Source organism: Myotis yumanensis, unplaced genomic scaffold (genome assembly GCF_028538775.1).
Source record: "Myotis yumanensis isolate MYYU_CA2020_CCGP unplaced genomic scaffold, mMyoYum1.0.hap1 SCAF_3, whole genome shotgun sequence".
NCBI classification, from domain to species: Eukaryota; Metazoa; Chordata; class Mammalia; order Chiroptera; family Vespertilionidae; genus Myotis; species Myotis yumanensis.
The window spans coordinates 211,647,281-211,655,642 of NW_027223754.1; the positions used below are offsets into that span (position 1 = coordinate 211,647,281).

General features: G+C 65.8%; 1 protein-coding gene across 3 annotated transcripts in view; it reads left to right on the plus strand.

Annotated features, from left to right (window-relative positions):
• Positions 1-6,253, plus strand: part of TSPO (translocator protein) — a 10,041-nt gene extending 3,788 nt beyond the window's left edge. For all 3 annotated transcript variants that reach the window (XM_070411259.1, XM_070411256.1, XM_070411257.1), the window contains 3 exons: positions 3,801-4,010; positions 5,238-5,376; positions 5,827-6,253. In XM_070411259.1, coding sequence (XP_070267360.1) covers positions 3,829-4,010; positions 5,238-5,376; positions 5,827-6,015 — 510 coding nt within the window. In that variant the 5' untranslated portion in view covers positions 3,801-3,828 and the 3' untranslated portion in view covers positions 6,016-6,253. The remainder of the gene's footprint in view (positions 1-3,800; positions 4,011-5,237; positions 5,377-5,826) is intronic.
• The last annotated feature ends 2,109 nt before the right edge of the window (positions 6,254-8,362 follow it).

Here is an 8,362-nt window from a genome sequence, read left to right on the forward strand (position 1 = left end):
CCCCACCCCTCCACTAGCCCCACCCTCCAATAGCCACACCCCTCCACTAGCCCCACCCCTCCACCAACCCCACCCCCTCCACCAGCCCCAACCCTCCACTAGCCCCACCCCCTCCAGTAGCCCCAGGCCACAGCTCCTGTCTGGGCCTCACCCCCTCCAGTATCCTCACCCCTCCAGTAGCCTCACCCCCTCCAGTAGCCACACACCCTCCAGTAGCCACACCCTCCAGTAGCCCCACCCTCCAGTAGCCACACCCCTCAACTAGCCTCACCCCCTCCAGTAGCCCCACCCCTCCAGTAGCCACACCCTCCAGTAGCCACACCCCTCAACTAGCCTCACCCCCTCCAGTAGCCCCACCCCTCCAGTAGCCACACCCTCCAGTAGCCACACCCCTCCAGTAGCCTCACCCCTCCAGTAGCCACACCCCCTCCAGTAGCCACACCCCTCCAGTAGCCCCACCCCTCCAGTAGCCACACCCCTCCACCAACACCTCACCTGCTGGTCATTCCCAGAGCCCCAGACCCTTCTTGGACCCAGGCCCTGAGCCCTGCTTTGCCCCATTCGTGGCCTGGTTTGGAGGCGTCCCCGTGAGCGGCCCCAGGCGAGGGCGGGGCCTCAGTGCAGCATTTCCACCTGAGTGGCCGGTGGCCGGCCAGTTGTTTTCTCAGCCTGGGGTGGGCTCCAGGGAGGAAATGGGCGAGTGGCCTCAACACCCACACCCACAGCCCCTCACTGGTCTGGTCCTCACTTGAGCTTGAGCCTCTCCATGGCCCCATGCAGCAGCCAGGGCCGCTTACACCACTTGCCGGAGGGGAAGCTGAGGCCCAGACGGGAGCTGTGGCCTGGGGTCACCAAGCCAATTGGAGGCAAAGCCAAGGTTTTGGGTTCTTAGTCACCTTCTGCGAGAGGTAGAAATGAGGGGGTGGCTTTGCCCCCCTGCCCGAGTCCGAGCCCTCCCCCCTTCCCGGCCACGGGTGCCCCCTGGCGCCCCTCCCAGAGCGGATCTCTCTGGCCCCCGGTCCCGCTGCCCTGCCAGCCTGGCCAGCATGACTCAGTGTGTGGGCCCCCAGGGGGTGACTCAGGAGCCGGGCAGCCTCCAACGCCCTGCCTGGCCTCTCCACGCGGGGCATCTGGGCTCCCTGTTTGCAACCCTCTGAGCCTCTGACCCCCTCGGCCCGTGGGGCACAAACACAGCCCGGCCCTCGAAGGGGCGGCCGGGGGGGGGGGGGGGGTTGGGGGGTGGGGGAGCGGGGGGGCGCAGGAGCACGGGCTCTCACCCTGCTCTGTGGCTGCGGCCACCGGGAAGCCACCCCTGGTGGGGGACTTGGGAGGTGGGCTCTAGGCCCAGCCGGCGGGCACCGCGGGTCTGTGTGGGCATTGCTTAGGCACGTGCTGGGTGCCTGTCAGGGTGAACACCCGCCCCCCGGGGAGAAGTGTGGACACAGGCTGCATTGTGGGAGCCCTGACCACGCCGTGTGTCACCAAGGCCACGTGCTGCAGGCCCTGTGAGGAGCCGGAGCACCGGTCAGGAATCTTGGAAACGCTCCCGCAGAGTGGGGCGGCCTGAGGCTTCCCAGGGGCCCAGGGTCGCGCCCTGCTGGCCGTGCCGCAGGCCCAGCCCGGGCAGTGCGCATCTGGGCAGCATCTGGGCAGCCCGGGGAACCTGTCCCCACTCTGCAGGCGAGCAAACCGAGGCCCGGGAGGGAGGAGTCCGGTCACAGGGGCAGAGCTGGGCCCTGCTGTGAACTGAACACTCCGTTCCTTCAGTGAAAATGAATATTCACAAGCGCGCTCTCTCGTTCTCTCTCTCACACTCCCGCCTCGCCCTCCCCTGAGCTCCAAGGGCCTCCTTGGCTTCTAACTCGTTTCCTGAGGCTGCGCAGCCCAGCTGGCTCACCCCTACCACCTCCGTGACTTTCTAAGTACACTTTCTCTGATAATTTGAAAAAAAGATAATGCTCATCAGAGACATTTTGGAAAGCGACGGCGGTGTCATGAACCGCCCGTGCGGGCCTCCTGGGCCGCGGAGCCACCGCGGGGGCAGACTGGGCCAAGCTGCGGCCCAGGCCAGGCCCCGGGGCCCAGGCTCAGGTCGGGGCTCTGCCCGGACCCGCCACACCGCTGTTCCCAGGGAAACCTTGGTGTTAGGGTGACGACAACATCTTTGTGTGTTTGTTCCAGGTTTTACCATGCATGCTTCTATGACCTATTTTCTCTTAAAATTGGGATGGTCTGTACTACCCAATTTTATATTTATCCGGGCCTCCGGGTTGCGCAGGGCCTCTCCCCTGCCCCTGCTCCCTCCCCTCCCACCACCACACACAGAGGTGTGTGTCCTTCTCTGCCCGCCCCCCCAGCCCCCTCCTGTGTCCCGTGGAGAAAGTGCTCGCTGCCTTCCAGCACCTTCTTCCCCAGACCCCGGGTCAGGGTGCCCCCTCTGAGGCTGTGCCCCGCCCCCACCCAGCAGGCTGGGATGTAAGTTTACTGAACTGAATCCAGCGTGTGGCTTCTTATCTCATGCAAACAGACACCCCCAGATTCTCCACCAGGGGTCGCGGTGTGTCAGGGGTGCTCAGCCCCTCCTTTGGTGATGGGGAAGCGGACGCTGAGCCAGGGGTGCTGAGGGGCTGAGGGTGCCCACAGCACGTCCCGGCAGAGCTGGCCCCAGAGGCCCAGCCTGGGTCCCGGCCCCGTAGTGTCTCTCTGGACTCTAAGCCCCAGGGAGCAGCTCAGCCTGCCAGGAGCACGGCACGCTGCCGGGCACCCAGTGGTCCTCGGCGCAGACCCTGGTGCTGCTGGGCAAGGGGCGTGGCCACCAGCATAACGGAGAAGCGGTGCCTGGGTCCTCAGCTCTGGGGTGGCAGCTTCCCGGCCCCAGGCAGAGCCGTCCTCACCCTGAGCCCTGCCCTGCCGTCCAGCCCCGACTCTTGCTAACTCCCCCCGTTCCCACTCACCACTGGCAGGAGCGGGTTTTGACTGCGGCCAGGCTTGGCTGCGTGACTCCGGACAGGCTGCTCCCCTCTGGCACCGGAAGGGAGGGTGACTGTAGGGTGTGCACAGGCCCCGCACTGGGCTGGGCCCAGGTAGGCCAGGCTGATGTCCCATTTTACAGAGGGAAACACTGAGGGCAGCCCAGACAGTTTAAGGGATTTGCCTGAGGTCACAGGGAGTCCGTGGGAAGCCAGGAATGAGCCCAGCCCTGTCTGCTACCAGTTGCCCAGGGAGTGGATGAGAAGTTAGAACCTAAAGCACAGGTCGTGGACTGGCGCAGGCCTCCCAGCCCCCCGGCTGGCACTCAGCCTGGGGAGGAAAGGCTGGGAAGCCTGCTTGGTGGCGGGGGCCCAAACTGGCCTGACTGAGGTGGCAGAGCGGAGGGCTCACCTGTCTGGGGACCCAAGCCCAAGGCTGAGGTGAGAGCACAGGACCCTGGCAGCTGGGGCAGGAGCTGAGGGGGTGCCGACAGTGGACGGGCACCTGGGAGGCTCCCACAGTCAGGCAGCTTCTGGGTGCGGGAGGAGTTTGGATGGGAATGTGTTCCCTGTCGCCCGGGGGCTGGGAGGGCAGGGCTGCAGGTGTGAACCTACCCCCCCACCGGCCCCCACCTCACTCATCTTCGCCTCCCCTCCCATCTTCCCTTCAATCGAGTGACTGAGTGATGAGGGGCTGGTACCAGATCCACCCCCAGGACTTTTGGTGACGCTGAAGGAGACGGTGGGCCTGACCCCGGGTCTGCGCACAGTAGGTTCTTGGGAATGCGCAGTGAGGCCCAGCCTCTCACCGGGCCCTGGTTTCTCTTTCAGAGCTTCCAGAACAGCAGCCAGAGCAGCGATGGCCCCGCCCTGGGTGCCCGCCGTGGGCTTCACGCTGGCGCCCAGCCTGGGGGGCTTCCTGAGCTCCTACCACGTCCGCGGAGAGGGCCTCCGCTGGTATGCCAGCCTGCAGAAGCCCTCGTGGCACCCGCCCCGCTGGACGCTGGGCCCCATCTGGGGCACGCTCTACTCGGCCATGGGGTGAGGGGGCCAGTCCCCGGGGGCGGGCGGGCAGGCAGGGCCTCTCCCCTTGCCAGGGGCCCAGGCCGGGCAGGGCTCCAACTGTCGATGCTCCTTGGGCAGCGGCGCCGTTTCTGGGTCTCCTCTGCCAAGTGAGGGTGGAGAAAGTGGCGGACCCGTGGATTGCACCACCAAACCTTCCCTGCGGGGCCTCTTGGGAGGGGCGGGCCGATGGCTCAACCCCACACTGGCATCCTGGCTGTTTTCACAACTCCAGGGTGAGACTGGCTAGTGGGCAAAGTTCAGACGTGGGCAGCGTGGAGGTTTCCAAGATCAATGGCAGCAGTAGAAGTAATAGTAGCTGCTGTTTGTTGAGCATCCGTTTGGTGCTAGAGCGAGGGAGGGGGAGGGGTGGGGGGGACAACCTGCGGGAGCCCCTGGCCTAGACCCTGGGAAGTGCTGTGTGGGGCGCCCCCTGGTGGCCACAGCGGGAACTGCATGCAAGAGATGAAGTCAGCTTCCTGCCCATCTTCTGGAATGTTCCCTGCATGCGGGTTCTGTGCCAGCCCCGGGCAGGGTGGGGCCATAGACCCTAGCTACCCTCGGGGCAGGTAGCAGAGGCTGGGCTGGGTGCCCCAGAGTTGTGGTGGGAGTAAGTCCCTGAAACCTGGCTGTCACTGGCCCCCACCCCCCAGCCCAGGCAGGCTCCCAGCGCTCCCTGCGTCCTGCTCCCTTCTCTCCAGTCCTGGCCCAGGGGCCTCGCTTCTGCGTCAGCTTGCTCTAGCCTCCAGGCCTCCAAGTCCTCCTTGGCCTTCCTCCACCATCCAGATCCTGACACGGCACAAACATGGCCCCGTCTCTTTCCTGAAACCCCGCCCCGTGAGGCTCCTGTAGGCACTGACAAGGGCAAACTCCTACTCATCCTGTAAGGCACAGCCCAGATGCCCCTGTATTCTGTGCAGTGAGTGCCCTGGCGGGGCTGGGAGCCTCACGGCTTCCTTCTTCACAGCCCCAATAACGATAATAATGGTAAATACTTACCGAGTGCCCCACGTGCCGGGCACTGCCCTGAGCACTGCCGGTGTGTTAACCTGTGAGAAATGAAGGCCCAGAGAGGTCAGGCAACTTCCCTGAGGCCACACAGCAGTCAGCGGCGGGGCAGGCCTGCGCCATCACCGTGCCCTCCCGGAGGTCCGTGCGCTCCTGGCCTCTTCCCGGCGTTGCCCTGACAGGTGGCCTCTGTTTCAGATACGGCTCCTACCTGGTCTGGAGAGAGCTGGGGGGCTTCTCGGAGGAAGCTGTGGTGCCCCTGGGCCTCTACGCGGGGCAGCTGACCCTGAACTGGGCGTGGCCTCCCATCTTCTTTGGCTCCCGACAGATGGGTGTGGTAAGTGCCTCCCTGGCCCCTGGAGATGGGCCGAGGAGGGGCGAGCCTCCTTCGGGGACATGGGCATCACACCCCGATGGGGCCAGGGCCCGAAGGCAGGAGCAGCGTCCCTTCAGCAGCTCAGGAGCTGGCGCCCTCTTGTGGAGCCTCCACGGCTGTTTTTCCTCGAGCGAAGGAGCCGGACGGGCTGCTGGCTCCAGTTTAGGGGCCAACGTGTAGGACAGACAACCCACAGTGCACCTGGCACCGTGCACCCCCCACGCGGTGTGGATCAGGCAGAGGCAATTGTTGCCATTTTATTATGGGGAAACTGAGGCAGGGAGCTGGGGAGGGGCTTGGCCGGGCCATGCAGGGGTGGAGTGGAGTGATTGCTTAAGCGGGTGGGCAGCTGGGACCGGCACCCTCGTGGGTACCTTGAGCCTCAGGCCCCTGTCCTCCGTGTCTCCACAGGCCCTGGTGGACCTCCTGCTGACGGGGGGGTTGGCGGCAGCCACCACCGTGGCCTGGCACCGGGTGAGCCCTCCGGCCGCTCGGCTGCTCTACCCATACCTGGCCTGGCTGGCCTTCGCGACCGCGCTCAACTACTGCGTCTGGCGGGACAACCAAGGCCGGCGCGGCGGCCGGAGGCTGGCGGAATGAGGCGCCCGTCCCCGAGGACTGTGGCTGCTGCCAGGCGGGCCCGTGGGGGGTGGTGGCCTCACACCTTCGTGGCCACCACACCTGCGAGTCTGCCAGGGGCTCAGCCCAGCGTCACCACTGGCTTCGGAGCGGCTCCAGGCTGAGCCCACACCCAGGGTCGCGTCCTGCACTCTCTGCGCGGCTCGGGTACGGGCGCGGGGCACGGAGGGTCACAGCCAAATAAAGTCTCTAACCCGCACTGGCCTTCTTGGTGGGAAGCGCATCCCCTGCTGGGTGTCTGAGCTGCGTCGCCGGAGGGGCCTGCTCAGGGCTCCTGCACCCTCTGGGGGCCACCCAGGACCCTCTAAGAGGCGAGGTGGCCCAGGGCGAGCAGCCCCGGTGTGACCCGGAGCCCACACTGGCTGTGCTGCTGCCTGGCTGGTAGGGACCAGGCCGGGGTCTTGGGCTTCAGCTGACAGGCCGGCCTGCCCCCTCCAGGCCTCCAGGAGCCCGGGCTCAGCCTCTGGAAGGGTGTGGCCCACAGTCTGCCTGGGCCAGCAGCCGGCTCTGCCTGGGCCCAAGGCAGGGCCCTCCGTCGGCCTCGGTGAGAACGGGGCTGCGGATGCCAGCTGACCCGCCCCTGGGTGCCAGACTCCTGCCAGCCCCACCCCACCCAGGGCAGCCCCTCAAACACCTAATGGGGGGGACATCAGAGACAGAAAAGGCCGGTCCCCAGCCCAGCAGACAGCAGCCCCTCGCTGGCCCAGGCCTGCCCAGGTGTGGAGGTATCACCCCTGGCTCCACACGGGAGGCCCACGACCTCCCAGGCAGCTGTCTGGAGTAAGGGAGGGGGCAGAGGCCTCGAATCCGGGGCTCCTGCTGGAAGGACGTCCGAGTCCTGGGCCGAGCTCGGCAGCGCGGCCTCCTGGGACCGTGGTCGGCCTGCTGGCTTTGTTGCCTGGGTTGTTGTGGTTGTCAAATAAGTTAATTAGAATCGGTGACACTTCCCTGTGTAGAGCTCTCGGCGGTTCAGCAGCCTGAGTTTCGCTGCCTCTGCTCTGTCTCCTTCCTCCTCCTGGCTGCACAGTCAGACGTGACCCCAAATTATGAGGAGCTCGGGAAGCTGAGCAGACAGCCGCCCGCCCGCCCTGCAGCCACACCTGCGCACTCGCTGCGATTCGATGTCCAACAAGCTCGGCTCCGCAGGCACCTAGCGGCCGTGAGCGTGTGGCCGGGCCCTGGGCAGCTCCCGCCGTGTTTCCGAGGCTCCGCAGAGCAGCGGGGTCGGGGGACTGCACACCCACTGTGTCACTTGGTTCCGAGTTCTCCACCACGGGCACCGGGCACACGTGTCCGCAGACGCTGTGCGGCACTGCAGCCCCCGTGGCAGCTGGATCTCTCCGAGATGCACGCAGGCCGTCGTGTCTGTTCCCTATGCCTGGGGTCTGTTCCTCCCCAGCAACACCCCACCTGCTCAGCCACAGGAACACCAGGAGGATGGGCGAGAGGCGGCGGCATTTGCCGCTCTGGCTGCTGGCTGTCCGCTCTGGCTGCTGGCTGTACGCAAGGCTTCCGCGGGTCCTCGCAGCATCCTCTCCCTTTTGGGCTGTTACAGCCGAGAGGGCCCCGCGGTGCCGTTTCCACGCTGGCTCAACAGGAAAGCCCACACCTCGCAGATTTATCAGGTCCTGGGGCTGCACCCTTTCCAGGGGCCGCTTCCGAGGGCGAGGTCTTGGCTCCCCTCCTGGCCACTGACCACGGAGGACACGGGACCAGTCCGCTCAGGCTGCCGAGGCGTCACCTCTTCTGCACCAGCTCCCGGACCCTCTGGCGTCCCTTGAGCGGTGAGGGCCCCTGATGATCCCTTATCCCAGGACAGGACACAGGGAGGCAAGTCCCGGCCCGAGGCCCTGATGTAAGTGCTCAGAGCTCACGCCCAGTGCACAGCGTCCTGGGCTCCACACCTGCCCCCACTTCCTGCTCTGAAAGGCACAGGCACTGGGTTAGGGAACTGTGGTCTGAGGGTGCCTGTCCCCCCACATTCATGTGTTGACAACCTAACCCCCACGTGGGGTGATGAGGTCACGGTGGAGCCCTGTGGAGTGGGATCAGTGCCCTAATAGAGACCCCGCACACCCCTCACCCCGTCTGCACGCGAGGACACAGCAAGATGAGGTCTGTGAACCGGAAGTGGACCTCAGACACCAATCTGCTGGTCCCTTGATCTCGGGACCCGCCTCCCTCCCCTCCAGTCTCCAGGACTGTGAGAAGTTTCTGTTGTTTAAGCCGCCAGTTTACGGCATTTTGTCGTGGCAGCGGACGGTCTAAGACGGAAACTTGGGCCCTGAGCACCCCTGACTTCTCCTCC